General features: G+C 36.1%; 2 protein-coding genes across 3 annotated transcripts; one reads left to right on the top strand and one right to left on the bottom strand.

Moving 5' to 3' along the window:
* Positions 1 to 1,590: 1,590 nt before the first annotated feature.
* On the top strand, positions 1,591 to 10,204 carry Smp_034190.1 (putative dead box ATP-dependent RNA helicase; the record flags this gene model as incomplete). 2 transcript variants are annotated; one of them, XM_018795484.1, is made up of 6 exons in its annotated part: positions 1,591 to 1,758; positions 1,794 to 1,866; positions 1,901 to 2,163; positions 2,599 to 2,821; positions 7,274 to 7,528; positions 9,907 to 10,204. In XM_018795484.1, the coding sequence occupies 6 exons, from the start codon at positions 1,620 to 1,622 to the stop codon at positions 10,157 to 10,159; spliced, it is 1,206 nt and encodes a 401-aa protein (XP_018649794.1). In that variant the 3' UTR covers positions 10,160 to 10,204. The 2 variants fall into 2 exon arrangements, with proteins under 2 accessions (XP_018649794.1, XP_018649793.1); XM_018795485.1 differs by having other exon boundaries at positions 1,620 to 1,758; positions 9,683 to 10,204.
* Positions 10,205 to 10,582: 378 nt separating this feature from the next.
* Smp_140650 (hypothetical protein) lies at positions 10,583 to 21,917 on the bottom strand (the record flags this gene model as incomplete). Its single annotated transcript, XM_018795488.1, has 5 exons — positions 10,583 to 10,750; positions 13,571 to 13,761; positions 17,068 to 17,278; positions 19,874 to 20,189; positions 21,879 to 21,917. The coding sequence occupies 5 exons, from the start codon at positions 21,915 to 21,917 to the stop codon at positions 10,701 to 10,703; spliced, it is 807 nt and encodes a 268-aa protein (XP_018649795.1). The 3' UTR covers positions 10,583 to 10,700.
* Positions 21,918 to 23,053: the final 1,136 nt, after the last annotated feature.

Genomic DNA, 23,053 nt, shown 5'->3' on the forward strand with positions numbered 1-23,053 from the left:
ACAGTAAACGAATTATTTACATTCATACTGATCAGTTGGTGGTGCATACAAGTTGGTTGTAAGTAGGAAGTTAGGAACAAGGTAGAGATGGACTTTTTTGAAACAGTGGGGTTATAAGTTATCGAATTCATTAAACCTTGTATTTCGCAGACCCAATAGACATGATTTTGTACGTTTTCAGATAAAATAATCTTAACAAAGTGAGTTACAGTGAGTGCTGTGTATGCTATTATCAAAGAGAGCGTAAGTTGTGACCAAGGAGTGTACCATCTCCAACTCATATTTATGACAATGGTATGAACCTTTGTCAGTTTTAATGTTCGTTGGACATTGGTGACCTTGTAGGCACATTACTTGCTTAACTGCTTACAATGATGATTTGTGTGAATGATTGTATCGCTAGAACACCGATGAGACTGACACAGTTTCAAGCTGTGTACGAAATGAGCAACCGAAATAACACAATTAACTGTCGATTTGTCGGCCGATTTTGCAGTAATAGTTTCACCAATTTTCTAATCAGATTACGTGATTGTCAAGCCATGATAAATCCACTGTTAGAATAGTGAAGTGTAGGTCAAAAATGGTTGATTGACAGGGAAATGTTTCAGGCTATTTAACTGAATGAACTTGGATTACAAACAATCTCATCGAACAACGTTGCCAGATAGTTTTCAAGTTGAGTGATTGCAAAATCATAGATAGTTCACCAGCCTGTTGTATCATCCAAGCGAAAACTCATTGGGGTATCCCTTATGGAATAAAGTACGCGATGTTGAAGAAGTGAAAACATTTAGTGTTGGGGGTGCGGGATGTGGGATGTAAGATACGGAAGCTAGGTAGTTTAGTGTTGTTGTGGGTAACCCGATGTTCATCAAGTCTCAAGGAGACATGCATTGTTACAGTATTTACTTACTTTAAGGTGTAACTATGTTTATCTGGCTTCAGAGGTAAAGAGGTTCTTTAATGTTCGAGTGGAGCGGAGATGCGTCCAGTCCTTAAAATCAGACTGGTATTTGATAGCTCTCCAATAAAAGATTGGCTATTGCAATATATTGGACATTAGATCGGCGCCATTTGCTTAGATTTGGCCTTGACTGAACGTTGGACTTGTGTCTATTGCACACACATTGTTCTTCGTAATTTTTCTTTGTAAATGAAAGTTTCCTCAGTTTTAAAGACAGCTCGAAGAAATCTGATATCTGTATTTGCACCCGTTTTTACTGCTTATATAATTTACTGGGATTATCAAGCTTGCAAAAGTTATAAAGTTGGTTTATATGTTATTACATAACATCTTATCCAGGGATTGGAACTCGCAAATGAAAGTTCAGGTGTCGTCCAGTAGTTTTCGAATGGCGTTGTTTGTGACTGGAATAGTAGCTGGTATGTTTGGTTTCCGTGCACTTTCCAAGCGTATTTCTGTGCGTGAAGAAATGAAGGGTAAATCAGCACTTTATGGCAAAAGAAAAGTTCCAGCTGGTGAAGATCCGTGGAAGTACTAATGTTTTAGATAATGTACAAATAAATAATTCGTAGCAGTAGAATGTCTTTTGCTTTAATGCCCTCGTTGTAAACACTAACCATCCTTATGTTTTCAGTTCTCTGCTGCCTAAATTATGGAGAGTGTGTCAAAACGGAATAATTTAGAGGATTTAAAGAATGTGGAGTTTGAGACATCTGAAAATATCGAAGTAATCCCATCTTTCGACTCAATGTGTCTCCGAGACGATCTGCTGCGTGGGATATACGCTTACGGTAATAACCCCTAACTTCTTTAGTTTATCTCATAGGATTTGAGCGGCCTTCAGCTATTCAGCAAAGAGCTATCAAACAAATAGTGAAGGGTCGAGATGTTATAGCACAGTAAGTACTTTATTAATAATTTTATTTTTTTTAGAGCTCAGTCTGGTACTGGCAAAACCGCAACATTAGGTATATCTATTCTACAAATGTTGGATACCCAGCTAAGAGAAACTCAAGCTTTGGTTTTGTCTCCAACCCGTGAACTAGCTTCGCAAATACAGAAGGTCATCCTCGCCCTTGGTGACTACATGAATGTTCAGTGTCACGCTTGTTATGGTGGAACAAACATTGGAGAAGATATTAGGAAACTAGACTACGGACAGCATGTCATATCTGGAACTCCTGGTCGTGTATTCGGTGAGTAACATTGGAAATATTTGTCCACAAATACACATACGTTTAGTAGTGCCATATGTTTTTCACTAGTACTAATGATTTAAACGACGGTAAACATTTCAAATACTGACTCATAAGCAGCCGGTATCATGTAGTTGGCGAGGGCAATGTCATAATGGCATACAAGAAGGAAAACTAGATTTAAGTGTGTCATAAACAGGATAACACATGGAAATTGTTTATCACTAATTAGTTCGTCAGTTATCACATTGTTTTTGGGATGGCTAGTTGCATTACATATTTGTTAATACCGTTAAATTCTTTCTTAATAGTAGTAACTAACCATTTCGATTTGATAATACAAACTTTATTGAATATTAATAGTTCGTCTTTATCTCATCGTTATGAATATTTGTAGTAGATTGTGAATTTAATGTATATTTTTGTTTTGTGCAGATATGATACGCCGTCGCAGTCTACGAACAAGAGCTGTTAAGTTGTTTGTTCTGGATGAAGCCGATGAAATGCTGGATAAAGGGTTCAAAGAGCAAATTTACGATGTTTACCGGTACTTACCCCCTGGTACACAAGTAGTTCTTCTATCAGCCACAATGCCTCATGAGATTCTCGAAATGACTTCGAAGTTCATGACCAATCCTGTTCGGATTCTGGTAAAACGGTAAGTCAGCTTCATTATTTTTCTCGTAAGATCAAGTGGATGTTTGACACTTGTTTGGTCAAAAGGTCCACGTTAAATCAAGTTATTATGCGGTCGATCCTCTGCTCCATAACCCACAAGCTTTCTTGCAAATTGCTCTTACACTAACTACTTATTCTCGATGAATTTTCGTGGACGAATACAGTAAATATAAAGTCTTGGGATCCTTGATACTACCCAGGCTGCGTAAATATGGAGTCCGACCTGTGAAAAGAAAGTGTAGCAGTTTTATTAGCATTATATTTTCAGTTGCAATAAAGATTCAATTCAGTATAGTGGAGATATTGAAGGGAAAATATTTTACTTAGTAATCTAATACTGATCCATAAACAAGGTTGTTTTGCTTCAAACTGGTCTATATGACGGCTGAGATTGATTCTAGGGAGTGTAGGAGTTGAGTGCGTTGAATACTTCACTTATCTTAAGAGTTTTATCAGCTCTGGCGGGTCAGTCAGTCACAACGTAGAACTTCGTACGTACGTACATCAGTTCGAGTTGCCATACCACATTAGCAAAAAGATGCAGTTGTCCATTCAGATCCCATAATGGTAGAAGTAGTAAGAGTATAAGTATTATGTGAAAGATTAGGGTTTGAAGATGTTATTCGAGGAGTATAATCCAATGAAATAAATTGGGAAAGAGAAAAAAGATAGAGACATGAAGAATTCAGAAGATTAGAATTTTGCAGAACACAAAGAGTGGATGCATCTTCGTCATTGAAAACGATTTTGAGTCATGTCATTCAAGGTCTCTAACGATCGATTGCTATCATCTCGCGAATCCCAACCAGGTAGTCTACACCTACCAACATGGCTCAGTCCACTTGTCAGTAACTTCTTGGATTTGTACCACGTTTTGGTCTGGCCACCCCTATCTTTCTTTCAACCTACTCCTACACCATAAAACACCACACATCGGGGCAGTCGGTGGTTGGGCATACGTAGCACGTGTCCCAACCATCTCAACTGATGAAGTTTCACTACTTCATCAATCGATTTGCCATCCTCTTCTAGTACACGTTTTCTAACAACTGTATTACTTACCCGGTGGTCCCAGGATATACGATCAATGCTTCGAAGACACCTATGATCGAATACTAGTAGCCTATGAATATCCTCTACTCTTATCGGCCATGGTTCACTACCATAAAGTAGGACGGAACGAACTGCTGTGCAGTAAACCCTTCCTTTGTTTGCTAGACGGATATCTCGCCTACTCCATAAACGACGCAAGTTGGCGAAAGCTAGACAAGCCATCTGTATCCGTGCTGAAATTTCGTCACACACCAGGCTGGTGGGTAAAACATCACGGATTCAGGTTAATCGACTAGCTTTTGCTAACTTGCATCATGAGAAGTCTGCGTAATAACCAAAAAACGTATACTATGTAGTAGTCTACTCTGTACTACTCTTTGATTGTAAAATCTGATCTGTGAAGGTAGATATATGTAGGATCCAGGTGTATTTTCGTACTTGTCTCTGAAGCATTCCTGTACCGTAATGCGACCGAGTTAACAATACTAAAGTTAGGCACGTTTCTAAAATATGATGGGGTATTGAAAGTTCAAGTAAGGTGGCTCGAAAATGTGTAACTCATGGCTATCCACTGTCTACCTCGACTGGAGATGTTAGATGGTGTAGGCGTAGTTTCAAAGAATTCTGAGGGTGGATTAATCAAGTCATTAACTACTGGGTCAAGCTTTGGTAATAGATGCAGATTACCTAACTGAAGTTCGCACGATAACCACTATTAATGCTTAAGTGTTGGGTGAAATGGTTCAGAATCTGCCACAATCGCGCTGATTCACTAACTACCGATCGTCTCCTAAATCTTGCACAATTTTTTTTCGGAAATACCTTATTCTGTCTTCTCAAATCATATCTTCATCGTTCAGTCCTTCTCACTATTATTGCTTCTACGGTTATCTCGACTGCTTTTATGTTCATGTCGTTGATTTCCTCTGATGCTTATGTGGTAAGGAAACTTTGCATCACAAATTTGTGTACGTTAGTCATAACTGACCATTCGGGATTTTGAGTCCCACTTGTCTAAGAGTTAGTCAGTTAGTCACAACGTAGAACCTGGTACGTATGTACATCGGTTCAAGTTATCATACCCCATTAGCACAAAGAGATGGAATTGTCAGGCAAAATCCCAAAATAGTAAAAGGAGTAACAGTATCAGTGGTGGTAGGAAAGATTAGGCATCAAAGATACCGATTTGAGGAAATATGAATTAATGGGACGAAAACGAAAGCTATGAAGACTTAAGAATTCGGGGGAAGACAAAGAATTGATGCACCTGCGCCGTTGCAAGTGATTTTGAGCCATATCATACAAAGTCTCTGACGATTGGTTACAATAATCATGCGGACCCCAACAGGGTGGTCTATACCTATTACTATGGCTAAGTCCAGTTGTCACTGACTTTATGGACTGATGCCATGTTTCATTTTGGATACCCCTAGCTTTCTCATAGCCTACTACACCACACAACTTCGCCTAGAGAGGTAAGCAGTGCTCATATGCTCCAGCCACCTCAATTGATGATTTACTACCTCCTTAATCGATTCAACATCACTAACTAGTACGCCATTTATAATCCAGGCACTACTTACTTTGTGGTCCCAAAATACATTAGCGATGCTTCGTAAACACTTATGACCGTATGCCAGTAACCTATGAATATCTTCTGTTCTTAACTGCCGTGTTTCACACCCATAAAGTAGGACGGAGCGAAACTAATATGTTTGACATTATTGTGTTTGAACTGATTCCTCTGTGATTGTCAAAAGAGGCATTTTGTTCTTATTTATAAACTGGAACGATCAGCGATTAGGACTAGTCAGATGGGATTACATCTAGCCCCCAGATTTTAGCTAAGATCCTGGCCAATTTCACTGCTAAAACTGGAGCACCATCCACGAAGATTTCAGGATTTCGTCCATCGGGCTCAGCTGGTCTCCCTCACTTTAAATTACTTATGTTTCTAACCTTACTAAAAGTTGGAGGGCACATAATAGTTTACTATTCAGGTTGTTTGGAGATTGTGGGTGATTGAAGTTTGGCTGAAGGCTAGCTGAACTGTTCCTCAGGGTAAACTACCCGTTCATCCAATCTCCTTGATTGAGAGTGAATAATAACCCCATCTTTTTCCGAGATAGTTTCACTAACAGCCGAGTTTCTAACAACCGTTTCGTTGATGTCTGGTTGCTTATCTACTGTTGCCAATCGCTGCTTCCACTTCTCATTGTGTTTAGAGCCTGACAGGATGAGTTTACTAGTATCCAACAGTTTAATAGACGTCACTGAAATACACTGATTTTTCTTGACCTTTTGATTTAAGTTACTAGTAGATATTAATGCTGTTTCCTTGACTTTCTGGATATCATTCCAAGCTACATCGAGATGGACATCGCTTTCACGGTTGACTTTTTCTCTAACTTCCTGAAATACATTCTTAACTTTTTCATTATTAAGGGGTTTTCTTGCTGCGGGTTTTCTACATCCAGTAAGACGCATACAAATGGGTGCTTGAACTAGAGCATGATCTGAGTCCAAACATGTGCGGCAAAATAAGTGACGGTCTCCTATTGAGCCTCCACAACGTTGGACTCGTAAAATCTGTATTTTTTGTTCAATTCTATACTGCGATTGTATGTAATTGATGATAAGCTAGCAAGGTAGAATAAATTCATCTTACTCTATAAGTGCTGTTCTGTTTCCTCTGTCGACGTTATTTATTTACTTAAAAGCGAACAGTATGGAATAAGTAATGAGATTACACTTGAAACGGCTACTCGCATATGTAATTAATGATTAGTCTGTTTTTTGGCTAAGCTGCCATACTTCTTTTTCAAGTATGTAAAGGCAACTAATACCTTTCACAGTTACATGGTGAGGCTTGGTACACTGGAATCTCAGTCATATTTCTTGATCGATTATATATTTCTTGAATGATCCCAACATACCTAGGTATTCGGTTCGTTTTTTTACTGTATTATAAAATTCATCCACTGTAATTAACAGGAACGATGCAGACACTTACATGCCCACAATAGTGGGTAAGATACTACTTTTTGTACCTATTAAGACGAAGTACATGTCACTGGCAAACATAACTCACATAAGTAGTATTTAGCTCATAATAAAATATTACGACTTTAACCATTGTAAACAAACCAGTTTCGATAAAAAGACTTACTGTTACTCCTTGCTTAACAGATATCGATGTTTCACTCATATGAAATATATGCTTAATTAGTAAGATTATGTACCGTGATTTCCAACGTGTGTCACCAAAGTGCATCACTGTTTTGAAACATCGCACGACATGTGTAAACACCTTGATATAAGTTTGTTTTCTTTTCAGAATTATGGTTGTTCTAACTCTTTTGTTTCTGATATTTTACAGTGATGAATTAACTTTGGAAGGTATAAAGCAATTCTTTGTCGCAGTAGAACGAGAAGAATGGAAATTCGACACTCTTTGTGATTTATACGATACACTCACTGTCACTCAATCTGTTATTTTCTGCAATACTAAACGTAAAGTCGCATGGTTGACGGAGAAAATGCTCAAAAACAACTTCACTGTGGCTTCTATGCATGGTGACATGGTTCAGAAAGAGCGAGAAGAAATTATGAAAGATTTCCGAGCTGGGGATAGGTATGTTCAAAGTATCCTGGTTGTTCAGTGTATTTATTTTTTACATTTTTAAACTAAACACTTTGAAATTCCCATCATAAACTTATATTAGGATGTAGTTTGGTGAAGTTACGAGCTTTACCACATCGCTTACAATGGCACTAATGTATTCATTCTGCCTTCCAGCATTCCTCCATGTATACCTTCCCATCCTGTCTTTCCAAACTATTTTCTGAATGTTTAGTTTAGCCTAATTCATTATCGTCGCCTTATATACATATATATCCTCCAGGCATGTGTAAGTCATCTAACTATGACCAGGAGAAAACCTATGGTTTGTTACACGTCATAGGTTTCGTGATTTTATGCATTCTTTTCACTCAAGGGCATATAATCTTCCAGTCAGCGTACTCAATCAATGTAGATAGTGTCTAGACAAGTTCCAAACACTCATACTTGATATAAATTCATAAGTTATTAGTTGGTTTCTTTCTGAACTTAAGACTACAGTCAACACTAAATCCACTAGTCTTTATAAAGAGATATCTATTATCTCATCTCTTATCTCTGGAGTGCGTATACTTTAGTCATGCCACATCAAAATGTACCTTGTGGAGTCCACTCAAACTTAGTTATACCGTCGATGATTTCGCCTTTAATGGGTGAATGTTTTCAAGTCGTCTGTTTTGCTGAAGTTCATAGAGTGTGGTACAAATCTACGTAGTCGATTTATTTTGCTGATATTATTAGACTTCATACTGTTTTTATTGAAGGACTTTGGTAACTTTAACATCCTACTTAATATGGAAATTGTATTTCATGCATAATACGAATATTTTCACTTTTAAGTTAGTGTAGAAATAGTTTGCCAAGTAGTTAAAATCGTTTTATGATACTAATTATAAAAGTAGGTAACTGGTATTGTGTTTGGATGTAAGCAATCATTACTCACTATAATTGTAAAACATTTCAATATATATAAAAGCTAACGACAACTAATGTAGACCAAACGTCTCCATAGCTGCTACTTCTGCTCACCTTCACTAATGGTGCATTAATATCAGCGACTTCATGCCTCTAACAGTCCAAAACCGACCTGATTTACTCACCGTACACTACATAGTCGTGATAGGCTAGGTCGTTGGCAGAATTTGAAGTCTGGATGCTTTAATAAAGGATATCTGAGCATTTGATTAGCGTTTTGTAGCCGAAAAAAGTTTGGTTTTACCTGAGGATTGGCCGACAACAACATATGCTTTAAGTATGGTTTATTATTTATTTTATTTTATTTAAACATAAATATTGGTACAAGGAAGCACCAGATACATATGCGCCGCACAAATCAAATGAGATTTGTGTGAGGGCTGTGATACTGCCCAGGTGCCCAAACCGAAGCAGGTGGTTTTCTTAGGGGGCCACACCCCGAGCCTTTGACCTAAAGGTCTGATCCACAAGACAGTGGAGCATCGTGAGGAGATGTAGTCCCATGGTAGCCGGTGACCAACGATAGGTTCATACGTCATTTGCTCCCTCAGGATACTGGAGCCCATGTATGGAGAGGCTATGCATTTGTGCGTTAACTGCATCTATACCAGGGAGTTGCGGCAGTTTGATGTTTTCCATCCCACTTAATTCAGAATAATCTGGATGTCTATTGTCGGAATAAACTGCCTAGGATAGCGTCTGTTAATCGTTTTCAAATGCCAAAACACCAGGTACTTAGTGAAAACATTGAACAATTCTGATCAGATAATGAGGTTATGAGTCTGCATTAGGTTAGACTTTTGAGGAATACTTAGGTCTTGTTACGCCGCTCCACTTTCTGGATACCCAGTGTTAGAGTTTAATCAAACCAAGAATGGACACATCACATCGTGATTCAAGTACTTATAATATTATAACTCACTAGTTGAAGCGGCTCAAAATCTGCAAGTATTCTTTATCTTCCTCTAAATAAAAACCATCTTATGATCACATTTTTATTTAGTTCGTGTCTATCCACATCGTGACTGAGCTCAATTTTTCGTATTTGTATAATCATTCAATGAGATGAAGTGTATCAGAACTATGAAATATATTAATCCAATACATTTCGAATATAGCCTAATGACATTGATTTATTACCCAATATAATATGATTTGCATCATTTTCCTTATTTTTGTTTTCTCTTCCAGTTTTATTTTCCATATACAAACTAATATATGTATAATCAGTTTGTTCGAAATGTATTGCGCTAATATATCACATAGTTGTGACAAGCTTCGTCTTTTCATTTGTATTATTCTAAATTATGAGACAGACTAACTGTTTTAAATACTTGTTTTATTTAAAAGTATAAAAATACAATCAGTGAAATTGACTTTTAGTAATTTATTTGTTGATTACGTTTGCATTTCAGCCGCGTACTTATAACAACAGACTTGTGGGCACGAGGTATTGATGTCCAACAAGTATCTCTAGTCATAAACTACGATTTACCTAACAATCGTGAACTTTACATACATCGTATAGGTCGATCGGGCCGTTTTGGACGTAAAGGTGTGGCGATTAACTTTGTAAAGACGGATGATATCAAAATCTTACGGGATATTGAACAGTACTACTCTACACAAATCGATGAAATGCCAATGAACGTTTCAGACCTTGTATAATTCTTGGCATTCTTTTCGTACTTTAATAAATATTTCTATTTTGTATGTAGTCAACTTTTGATTTTTAGTCGATGCAGTCAATAATATAGATATTGTCATATCAGTTTACGTCATCAAATCTGACTAATATATACCCTCAGTCTTGATGACTGGCTATATATATATATATATATTGCTCAGATTATGTAAACTGTTTTAGTTTCAAGATTAACGAACTTCAGGTTCTTAGTAGCTCTAAGGTGTAACATAAATGATGTTCTCACCTTAGAGTGTAGATACGATTCAATTATAATACTGATTAGTAAGGTACGCTTATTAACTAACAAGCTCACCCGGTCACTCAAATGAAATTCGTAAACTGGAGTCGGGGATAAGCTTAAAAATCCTAAACTGGTTTTGTGAATTAAAAACAAAAGACATTTCTAGTCAATGTTCTTTTATTCAAGTAGAATCATTCACCACAATCTGATAGCTATGATCCAAAAGTTGCGAATATCGTAGAATTAAGCTGTTTAATATGATAGGAATTTGTTCTTCGACCTTATGACAGGTTTAGCGACTGCATATAGTCCAGTAACTCTTTCAGAAAAGCTATGAAGATAAGATAAAATATACCATGGATTAACAGAAAGGTAGGATTTCGCCAAAACAACAAGAAATATAACAACAGTATTCGTATTGCAATTAGTTTGACATCAAATGTTTTAAGGACTTTCATGACCTGAGAAATGCCTTGTCTCACAATATGACAAATATATGGATGCGTTATTATTAGCATATCCGGAATTCGATTACTTATAGACATATATTCCACTTTGAATTAATATTGATATTTTATACCGGGTATTAGGTAGTGGAGTTAATAAGAGTCAACTGATGCAACATGTTCACTTAACCTTAACTTCCAAACAATTCTCGTAAACAAACTGAATTGTAGAGTATTAGCGAATCAATTTCTTAGATCACATAATTATCATGCATAAAATTCTTTACAGTATTCTTGTGTTTTCGCTTAAAAACGTCAGAATGAATTAAGCGAATCATGTATATATTGTTTAGTTAACAAAAGGATACATCTATTCATCATGGAGTTATAATAAAAATAAAGTACTAATCTCAATAAAATCCCCAAAATATCAGCAATATATGGGTAAAATGAAGCGAGTACAAAACATCTCATCAAATGACCATTCGACAATATGGCATAATTAACTTTGGACGGAAATGCATTTATATATAGAATTAGACTGAACATATGTCAGTCACCATAAATTTATGTGCATGTAGGTAACAAAGACATGGTACACTAATCCAACTAATAATTTTTCAGAAGGCGTTTTTTGTGGATATTACAGTAATTTTAATAGTTGAGATCATTGGTCATTTGAACTTTCACACCAGTCATCAACGAAACAGTTGAATATTATATAAAACAGACAAATCTCGAAGGTAGTCTACTTGTTTAAAAAATTTCAATGGAAAGAAAATTTGAAATACTTGGCGAACTTCGTGCTCAAGGAAGTTCACTGTACGCTTGATTTAATTCAACATCTAGTAATCAGTTAAGTTGGTTTCATTTTGGTAATCTGTCTACCACGGTAAACAACATTTTCATGATCAAACAAACTCAACTTAGCAAAATCCCATCACCAAATTCACTCAGTTGCAATAAGAACGAATCAGAAGTTGTTCGACATTTTTGTGAAGATATTCTCCAGCTAAACGACCAAAGGTATTCATCAACCAATATGTGTCAATTTATCTCCTGTAGCTCTTCCAGAGTTACTGTCTGTCCCAAGCCCGGGTAAAAAACAAGGGTTCGGCAGTCCCATCCCGTAGAAAACAAACTTGCGAAAAAACGTTAATCAGATTAAACAAATTCAACCATTTAAATATGGATGGGTAGGATACTTTTAGGAACACCCTTGAATACACCATCTCCACTGAACTCGTCGGACATCGAAGCAGCACACACAGACATTCCTGCAGTTGTCATCCCAGCAGCGATCGACGAAATCCGGATGGCCATCATACAAATCCAGAGTGGGAAAGCTGAAGGACCTGATAATACACCACCTCAAGCAATGAAGTCAGACATAGAAGTTACGGCAAACATACTCCACGTTCTATTCAGGAATATTTTGGAGGAAGAACAAGTGTCGACAGACTGGAAAGAAGGATACCTCATCAAAATACTAAAGAAAGGAGATCAGAGTAGACCAGCGAGTGTAATAATTACAGAGGCATCACACTACTACCGGTATCAGGAAAAGTTTTCAAAGTATTACTGAACTAGATGAAAGATTCAGTAGATGCCCAACTTCGAGACCAGCAGGTCGGATTCTGTAAAGATTGTTTGTGCACAGACCAAATCGCAAAACTATGGATCATCGTTGAACAATGAATTGAATGGAACTCGTCACCATACATCAACTTCCCTGACTATGAAAAGGTATTTAACAGTGTGGATAGGCGAACCTTATGGAGCGTTATTCGATACTATGTGTACCTGAGATCGTCAACAACATACGGAATTCATATGACGGAATATACTGCAAAATTACCATCAGTGAACAAGGAGAATCCGATGCAAACGTAAAGGTGAGAATTGACAAAGCAACGACAGCATTCCTACAGTTGAAGAACATACGAAAATCAAGACAGTTCCATTGTACGGAGTTAAAACTTGGACAACTACAACAACCATCATGAAAAGGGTACAATTATTAATAAACAGTTGTTTATGCAGGATACTCAGTGTCTGTTTTCCGGAAATCATCAGTAACAGCCTACTGTGAGAGAGGACAAACCAGGTTCTGTCTGATTAGGAAATTAGGAAAATATGTTGGAACTGGATAGGACATACATTACGAAAATCACCATACTGCATCTCGATGTAAGCCCTAACTTGAAACACTGAAGGTAAACGGAAAAGAGGAAGACCAAAGAACACACTGTCGAGAATTGGAAGCAGACACGAAAAGGATGAATAGCAACTGGTAAGGATTGCCCACGACAGAGTTGGGTAGAGAATGCTGGTGTGTGGCCTATGCTCCTCCACGAGGGGTAAAAGCGTAAGTAAGTAAGCGTGATAATTTCCTACCAGTTTAGTTGTACTTAGAGAAAATTGCCTGATTTTTATCAGGATACATTAATATCAACATCTGTACTTGTAAATGAACCATTAGTGAACATTCCTAATAGAGGGGACGTCATGTCTTCGGCAGAACACAGATCTGATAAGTGTGATAGCCGTAGATTTTTAGGTGGTAGGATTTTATGGTAATAATCATTGATTACCGTTTGTAGTCAATTAGCACGTGAGAATATGCTCATTGGTTCAACAGATATAGTAATGTGACAATCAGAGAGTAGCGGATAAAGTTGAAAATTTTGAATCTTTGCTCACACCTTCTGGGTTATGATAAAATTTACAATTATTGGCACATTTCAGCCATGGTGGAGTTTCATCAATATCATGGCGAGAATATTCCATACAAAGACAAAGCGGTGGAATTTCTTTATTCAGGCGATTAGATAAGCGAGACCATAAGGAAAGTATTTCGTCATTGTGATCATCACGTTCGGATTTTTCCAGATTTCTACAAAGAATGAAAAGAATTTGACCAATCGAATGAAAGATTCTAGTAACTAGATGGGACAATAAATTAACTGAGTCAGATGGGCTAGAATAAACTGGGATGCATGAAATATCTGGTCATCAGTAATGTTTAGGAAATTTCAGTGGGGTTACTTCTCGAGAGAGAATTCTAAGATTATGCCCTAACACGTTTATTTATATTTCACCAGGTTGTAGTGGCTGGTACTATGTCAAGCTCACGTAGGCTAGTCTAGCTTCTGAACAGACCATTTTATTCCTTTTTCTCAAGCCAGTCAGTCACAACGAAGAACTTCGTACGTATGTAGATCAGTTCGAGTTGCCATACCACATTAGCACAGAGATGAAGTTGTCGGTTTAAATCCCATAGTGGTAGAAGTAGTGAGAGCATAAGCATTAATGTGAAAGATTAGGGTTTGAAGATGTTATTCAAGGAGTATAATCCAATAAAATAAATTTGGAAAGAGAAGAAAGAAATGGACATGTAGAATTCAGAAGATTAGAATTTTGCAGAACACAAAGAGTGGATGCACCTTCGTCATTGAAAACGATTTTGAGTCATGTCATTCAAGGTCTCTAACGATCGATTGCTATCATCTCGCGAATTCCAACCAGGTAGTCACACTTTGACCTTATCACTTATTTGCTTATTAATCCTGGCCGTTTTCGCATGATTGTGTGTGTCGATTGCTCGCTCTATTCATTAAGTGTCTGTAAATTATTTTTGTCTGAATATAAATATTGAGTTGCGCTTGATCAGAACGAGTTGGCTCACTCGCCACATCGATGCGCGTCACTTCATTCCTCTGGTTGTCTGTCTGGAAAACGATTGCATGAAATATAAGTATTCAAAATTCATTCTCGTATTTAGCTCATTTCATTCCTTCATTCATTAACGCTATTGGCGGCATGTATATTTTGGCAATAATCATCGGAAACGATCTAACTGGAGAGAGATATCGGGCCACTTAAAGGTAACTGAAAATAAATGTTTTATATCTAGATCTTCGTAAGTTTAAATGAGAAGGCATAACTTGAAGAATTGACTATTCTGGATGTAATAAAAAATCTCTATTGATTTCATTAGATAATCGTCACTCAATAACATGAACTGACTTTCTGTAGTTGGGTAATAGATTTTTATGACTAAATGAGACTTGCGAAGATTTTTAAATTCCATAGGTAACAATACAGATTGATCTTAGGCAAGTGTAGTATAGTAAATGAACACTTAGTTCATTGATCTCAAGGTTGATACCCATGTTACTACCATTTTGTCCAGTTTATTTACTTGTGCATTTGTCAGTCATACTCAACGTAGAACCTACCACATAGGTGCAACTGTTCGAATCGACACACCTTATGAATAGAGTGAAATAAGAGAGTGACAGTATCAATAGTGGTAGAAAAAATTACACATGGACAGCATGATTTGAGTTAGAAGAATGAATTCAAGGAATATTAAGTATAAGATAATTTCAAAACTAGCGATATAATTTAAAGAATTGTTTGTTAGGCATAAGGCTTACTATATAATGTGCATTGACCTATTTGGATAGTAGGAGGATAGGTAATTAAACCCTTTCAAATGTTTGGATCTTTAGGTAGGCAATTGCTAATAGTACATGGATATGAACGAACAAACTTAAAATTAAACCTTTTATTTAATTTCGTTTTATTGACCAAAAGCATATTATTGATTACTAGAAACCTAATAAAGTTAACCAGGTTAACATTTCTTCATACGGTACTTTGGCATTTGTCCTATTATTTACGAAACCTTCTCTATAACAAATCATGGAATAAATGTTAGTGGAAGATAACTGAATAAAGTTTCAATTTAAGCATTAGTTTACCGAAGATTTGCTTACGAACAGTTTATTATATACATACTTTGGTTATAAGATTATCCGTTGCTTTAAAGAACTTTAAATGTGTTAGATGTATAATGTTTGATGACAAATAAATATTGAGTTCTAGTGGAAGGCAGTGACCAGTGGAGTTCAACCAAGTCTGTTGTAGAGATATCAACTCACTGAAGACATTGGTGAATGGTTGCTCAAACATCGTGGATTGGTTGAAGTTAGACATTAACACCGTTGGATGCCGGCTCAGTTGTCTATCGGTTAAGTGCTCTGGCGCGACACTAGTAGGTCCTGGGTTCGAATCTCGCGAGTGCGGGATCGTGGATGCACGCTGCTGAGGAGTCCCACAGTAGGACGAAACAGCCGTTCAGTGCTTCCAGGTTTTCCATGGTGGTCTAGCTTCAATGGACTCATGATTTCAACTATGAAAATACTGAAATCCCCACAAAGCCCCTTCTGAGAAATAAATATTATATGATTTGAGTGAAATCATTTGCCCAATCAATAGTTCAGCATATCTGTTTGATAAATCATAATACTTTGGTATGAGAATATGCATTATAGCAGATAACGATACAATATGAATGATTATGTATACACTGAAACGTTATATGTGTAAAAGTCTAATATAATTGATGTTATATCCCAATTTCAAACTGATGAGTATCAGTCAACGTCTAATTATGAAATAGAATGTTCAGTTACAAACTGGGCTATTTGTTACAAACAAATGACATATCTCAGTTAAATTAAGCATTTCCTCCATTATACTATCTATCAACAAGTGAGAATCTGAATGAACATTGAAAGGTTTACTTATTTTTATGTAGTTGAAATCATGAGTCAATTGAAGCTAGACCACCATGGAAAACCTGGGAGCGCTAGACCGCCCTTTAGTTCTATTATGAGACTCCTCAGCAGTACTCATCCACGATTTTGCACTCGCGAGATTTGAACCCAGGACCTATCAGTCTCGCGCCAGAGCACTTAACCGATAGACCACTGAGCCGGCATCCAACGGTGTTAATGTATAACCTCAACCAATCCACGAAATTGAGCGACCGTTCACTAATTGTCTTCTGTGAGTTGATATCTCCCAACAGACCTGGTTGAACTCCACTGGTTACTGCTCTGGCGCGATACTGGTGGGTCCTGAGTTCGAATCTGGCGAGGCGGGATCGTGGATGCGCACTGCTGAGGAGTCCCACAATAGGATGAAAGGGCCGTCCAGTGCTTCCAGGTTTTCCATGGTGGTCTAGCTTCAATTGACTCATGACCTCAACTATATTAATGATTTCACAAATTTAAATTGAATTATAATTCGAAACAAATTACCATGATTAAATTGATGATTGAATTGCATGACTACTTAAATAAGTCGTTTCCTTTAAAAAAACATAATAAATTACTTCCTATTGACTTACATCTTTTCGGTATTATCGGAATCAAGCAAATCTGTATCTTTGGAATATGAAACTTCATTTTCTTTAGAATTACACTGAATAGTTTGATTCCAATTATTATTATTATGATTATTTGGTGTAGATATAAATTGTGTTGTATTTTTCTCATTACAATTAGATGATTTAATGAATTTATTAGATTTTATATGATGAAAATGTTTTTCAGCTTTAGCTAAAGAAATAAATTATAAACAAATTAATTTTTCAACTTTATAAATAGAGTGACACGATAAAATATGATGTATCAATGTACGGACGAGGGTTGGGAGAGTTCGCTATCCCTTCCGAAATACTCTCACATAGCTACGAGTATACAGTGACTGCCAAATAAGTCCTACTCACTGACTTCTTTAATGGGGGTGTCGTTTACGAAACTGATAGGACGGAAAGCGAATGTCCGGCGCTTTAACCGGGTTAGTCGATACGGGGGATCCACTCAAGAGAGTTTAAAAAACCGGATTCCAAACTAATGGTGCACATAGGCTCCAGGATCTTGAGGAAACAAATGGCGTGCCAATCTATTGTTGATCACCGGCTACCATTGGACTGTAACTCCCAACGTTGCTCCACTGTCTTGTGAATTAGACCTTTAGATCCAAGGCTTGAAGAGTGGAGCCCTTAGAAAACCACCTATTTCGGTTTGGGCCCTAGGGCATCATTCCAGCCCTCACAAAGATCGAATGGTGAAGTATGTCATATATATGCTTGGTTCCTCCCTGTAACAATATTTGCGTTTCAATAAATCATATTGATTTGAAATTATATCCAGGTAGATGACTTTACAGTTTTATAATGATTGCCAATTGTTGATTATACATGATTACATCATTATAAACATAATATGAGAATTATATTATCATGTGCTATTACTTAGGAAGAGTACATGATTTAAGATTCTGAGTTGGTTTCTACAACATAGGTCTATAAAATTTCGATCGGAATCAAATGAAGCTATTTTATAATTTCTTAATCACTGAAGATGTTTTAGACAAAAATAAACTGCGATTCGATCAACGCATCACCAAGAATAATCTCGAAATTTTAGATAAGGAGAAGTCAGCTTGACGAACTTATAAACTTGAGCTGACTTTTAATGATTAGGCCACACCTAAAATTAGTTTAAATTAGTCAAGTTGACGGATGATGCTTTACCAATTTGAGAAAAAGTTAGCTAAGTAATTAAAGCCTTGACGATGGGAGAAATCAGTGCTAAAGAATATTTGGAAAAATCACATTCTTTAAAATTCCCAACCAACTATCTCTTTCTTATTTACCTTAACATGAAATGAATTTACAAGTTTATACAATGTTTATTAGCACCAAGTTCAACGATACACCATACATGTTTCTTTGATAATGGTGGCTTTTGAAAACATCGTAGTTTACTAGTGTGAAGAAACAAATTCCCATGATGTCCGGTAACTAAGATTGGTTCATACATTACTCGTACCCTTAAGATTTGGAATCTATGCGTGGCATTAGTTAGATATTACAGTTTCACAATTTTCCTAGGTGGGCCTGTTGTGAACGAGATTACGTGGGGGGACAACCGAATGCAGTTCTAATACAAACTTACAGAATATCCTGTTAAGATATAAGAACTATACACTGAATACTTCATTTTCAAACTTTCATCACTTGTCCTTTACATTCTGTGTGATTCTTCCAGTTCACAATTTCTTTCTATTTTCCCTTCTGTTCTCTTTAACTCAATCCTCTAAGTCTCCTGTTGTCAGATTTTTCACTTCCGACTGTGTTACATACTACTTATGTCGATGGACATAAGTAGCATACATTACAGACCCAGGCACCGTCACATTCTCAGCCGGGAAATTAACTTATTACTATATGGAAACCACTCTCAAGTCTTCCTATCTTTAATCGTATTGTAGTGGCCTAAATCTGATTCCTTTTTGATCGTACGTACTGTCTATCCTCGTATGTAATAAATGACTTTATCCGTGTTAGTGAATAACGGAGTTAAATAAGTCAAATACGAGAGTGGATTTAGAATACATATAATTTCTACACTCATTGGTCTAGCCAGGGAATCAGAGTGATGAAGCAAATAGATGACAGCGGAACGAAGCAAAAATGATGCGCATTGCATGTTGGCTGGGAAGCCAACTCGAGAGCGAGGCGAAAATAATGAGTATTGGAGATGGCGGGGAAACCAACTCGATTTAAGCAAGCGTTAATCAACATTTATAGTCGGACAAAAATGAGTGACAGACATATGATGAATAAGATACGAAGTGTACACATATACGCTCATATAAAAGTATAGTCAAGGTTAATAAGCGAATGATTAACAAGATCAAAAGATGACTCAATGTACAGGTGAATTGGCTTGGCCAGCAACTAGAATAAATTATATGGGCTTAACATAACAACCGATACTACAGTATCAAGTTATTTTGAGGTTCTTTTAATTCGTTCCATTTACGAAACCACACCATTTTAGTGATGATAAATAGTGTATTCAGTAGTTTGTATCACATAAACGAAATTCCTAAATTCTTAGGTTCTAAATTCAATTTATTTGTTGAAACCGTAGTGTTGATTTAGTAAGACTAATTCCTAACTAAGGGACATACTCAGTTAGCTTATGTATTAAATTACGTTTACACTACTATCATTAGGCGTCTTTGGTCAACTTAAACCCCACAGTGACAAACCTTTTATTCTACGATGTGAATTAATAAAACATTAATAGAAGAGACCGAAAAAAGAATTTTGGGTTAAAAAAACAAGAATATTGTATCACCTTTAATGTTTTCCGATAAAATTAAATCTTCTTTATTTCGACGTAGATTACAGACCTTTTCACGTTCAGCATCTGAATAAATACGTCTTCCAACTGCTTGTCTTAATTGTCTAGCTTTATGCTCATGTAAGCTAGAAGTTCTAAGTTTTAAACTTTTCACAAAATAAGGGAAACTATGAAGTGATAACGCCTTAGCTTGACTGGATAAGTCATCAATACTCTGTTCAGTACATTTATCACTATTATTTGTTGTTATTATTGTACGACTAGATAAACTAGTTTCTTGTCTAGGTGATTGTATCGAAAACTTTTCTGACTGAAAAACATAAAAAGAAATAACGCGTAGAGAAAGGAGTTGTCACATAGTACATTATGCGACTTTAAACAGAAATCAGCTTACAGGAAGAATTTATGTGTTCATAAATGTTTAAACAAACATATTTCGGAATAGTTGAAAGCGTGAGTCGATTGAAGTGGACCACCATGGAAAACCTGGAAGCACTGGACAGCCGTTTCGTCCAATTATGTATGCACACTGCTGAGGAGTCCCACAATAGACCGAAACGGCCCTCCAGTGTTTCCAGGTTTTCCCTGGTGTTCTAGCTTCAATTGACTCACGCTTTCAACTATGAAAATACTAAATCTCCACAAAAAAACCCCTCTGATAATATTTCGGAATAATTTGAAAAACACATTAAAAACAATTTTATGTTTTGTGAGAACGTGCGAAATATCACCAAAAATAAGTGTCGGAAGTATCTGTCTGACGATATATAGAAGATTGTAAGAAACGGTTATCTCTGAAATAAACATCCTCATCAAATTACGTGAAGATTATGATAGAAGTATGCTTTTTATATCTCAGTATTAAGTAAGATGTTTCTGAACAAATCTAAGTCTTTTTGTATGAATGGTACAAAGAATATATGTTTTTAATATTGACTAGCAGTTATAGTTAAGCAATTGATAGTTTACAATAACCTAAGTGTAATTTGGTGTTTGAAAATTACAAATACAGATATCCAGGCTTTTACTTATCATTCACCATCTGATCATCCAATGAACTTTGTTCTTTAGTACAACTAGACTGATTGCAAAGTTTTGAAGTTTAAAATGGTTTTAAATCAGTTCATGAACTACTATAAAAAGCAAATTACTATGTAATGTACTTTCACATCAGTCAACGACTAAGACTACTGATTTCAGCTTTATCCGTCAATGTATATTAAACAATGTTGGATATCATGAAACACTTCTATTGATATAACTAACAAAAGTCTACAACTTTTAAACCTTATGTGCTGAGACTGGTTTCAAACTTTTGGGAATATCACTTCTACCATAAGTATTTAAACATAATCTCACTCATTATAAGCAATGGAATCCAGGAGGCGCATTTTGCACTAGTTGGGTCTCGTCAGTCTGGTGCACCCACATTTCAGGGTTGATGTTCATTAAGCTGAGTCGATAATGCGGTAGTATCTGAAGCGAACGGTGTAGGGTTCGAGTTCCAAAGCGGTCATCAAATCTGAGATGCGGGTATGTATGGCTTAACAGTCGCAAATAAAATGAAACGCTAGTCCTGGATTCCACTGTTAGCTAGCATCAAACTCTGCCTATGATGCTTGTGACTTAACGGGAATATTAAGGTGATTCACATAAAATCCACGTGTATCAAAACGGACTGATCAACTAAAGTTGTAAACAGCACTGAGGAGATTTAAACAATTAGTACAAATGAATCATAATCTCACTCATATGTCAAACGCAATAAAAACCACAGGTTTTCTTTTTATGATTCTTTGACAAACAAACGGCTTAAACGGAAACGAAAGTTTTTCTTAGGATTGGTAAACTTTAGACAGGAAATGATAACAGAGGGAAATATATGAAAATATTATTAATAAATATAAACTTACATTAGCTAATACTTCACTATGATTACTGCACTCTACAAAAATTAGAATTTTAACGGACTATTAAAAAACCAAGCTGTGAAAATTACTTTGAGAATCTGTTCTGCTCGTGCTATCACACGATACATTTTGGTTCAAAGTAGTAAGAACTGATTCATTGGGTAAATTAGATAACAGTTTCTAAACTTGGAGATAAAAGTGTTTTAGCATTCTCACATCATCTATACAACTGTCATTAACTTTAGCAATTAACGATCTATACAATTTCGACCTCTTTTGTTCTGTTATCAAAAACTGTTTTAATTTAGTTTCTTTCAATAACTGTTCATTATGTGTTAATTCACTGATATATCTGGCATTTGAATCCTGGATATTATAAAATACTTTACCATTCAAAAATAAACAATTACCTCCGGTGGTAGAGTAAAATGATCCTTTAGAACACAACTATTATAAATCATGTAAAGGTGATGACCAAGCAGAAACTTTGTTTATCGATTATGCTGTTAGTCTAAAAATAGAGAGTATAACTATAAGCAAAGGAGTGAATAATTACACTAAAAAACAATAATAAAAGAAATGTTCAACATGTGTGGATTGAAACACTTTGAATGTTTATCTTCATAAAACTAGACGTTTTGCACAAACTTCTTCAATCGCATAAGATAATACAAATTTTGAAAGTCCAATAGATTAGAAGGAACGCAACCGCTATTTAAGATCGACTCTTATCTCATCTCATGAGGAAAAGTGGGAATTTAATTGCTCGCAACATCAGAAATCAAGATTATCTGTCAAATACCAGCATTGTAATAGTTTGATTATTCTGTTAAATTGCTGAAGATATTACTCATTCTATGATTTCTGAAGAAGGTATACACCGTTTTGTACCACGAGAAAATAAAGAATTTCGGTCTAGCCAAATTTTATCGTGTTAAATGATCTGTTTAAAATATTGATTGCTGAGTACACCACTGAAAACAGATATCAAAGATCATCGTCTTCCAACTAGTATAAGTCACAAAAACTACTCAGTAGATAGTAAGTCTGCCAACTCCAATGAAGGAGTTTTAGCTTGTTTAGAAAACATAAAAGATGAAAATTGTTAAACTTTTTGTACATAATTGTGAAAATGAGTTTATCCATGAACATATCCTGATGAGCTAATAATGGAATACCATCTAAAAGAAGAAATGTCACTCTTTATTAGATATGTTATCTATGCTGACACTCGTTGAATTCATTGACCCTTATCTAAAATAGG

The sequence above is a fragment of the Schistosoma mansoni genome, chromosome 2 (genome assembly GCF_000237925.1).
Source record: "Schistosoma mansoni strain Puerto Rico chromosome 2, complete genome".
Taxonomy (NCBI): Eukaryota; Metazoa; Platyhelminthes; class Trematoda; order Strigeidida; family Schistosomatidae; genus Schistosoma; species Schistosoma mansoni.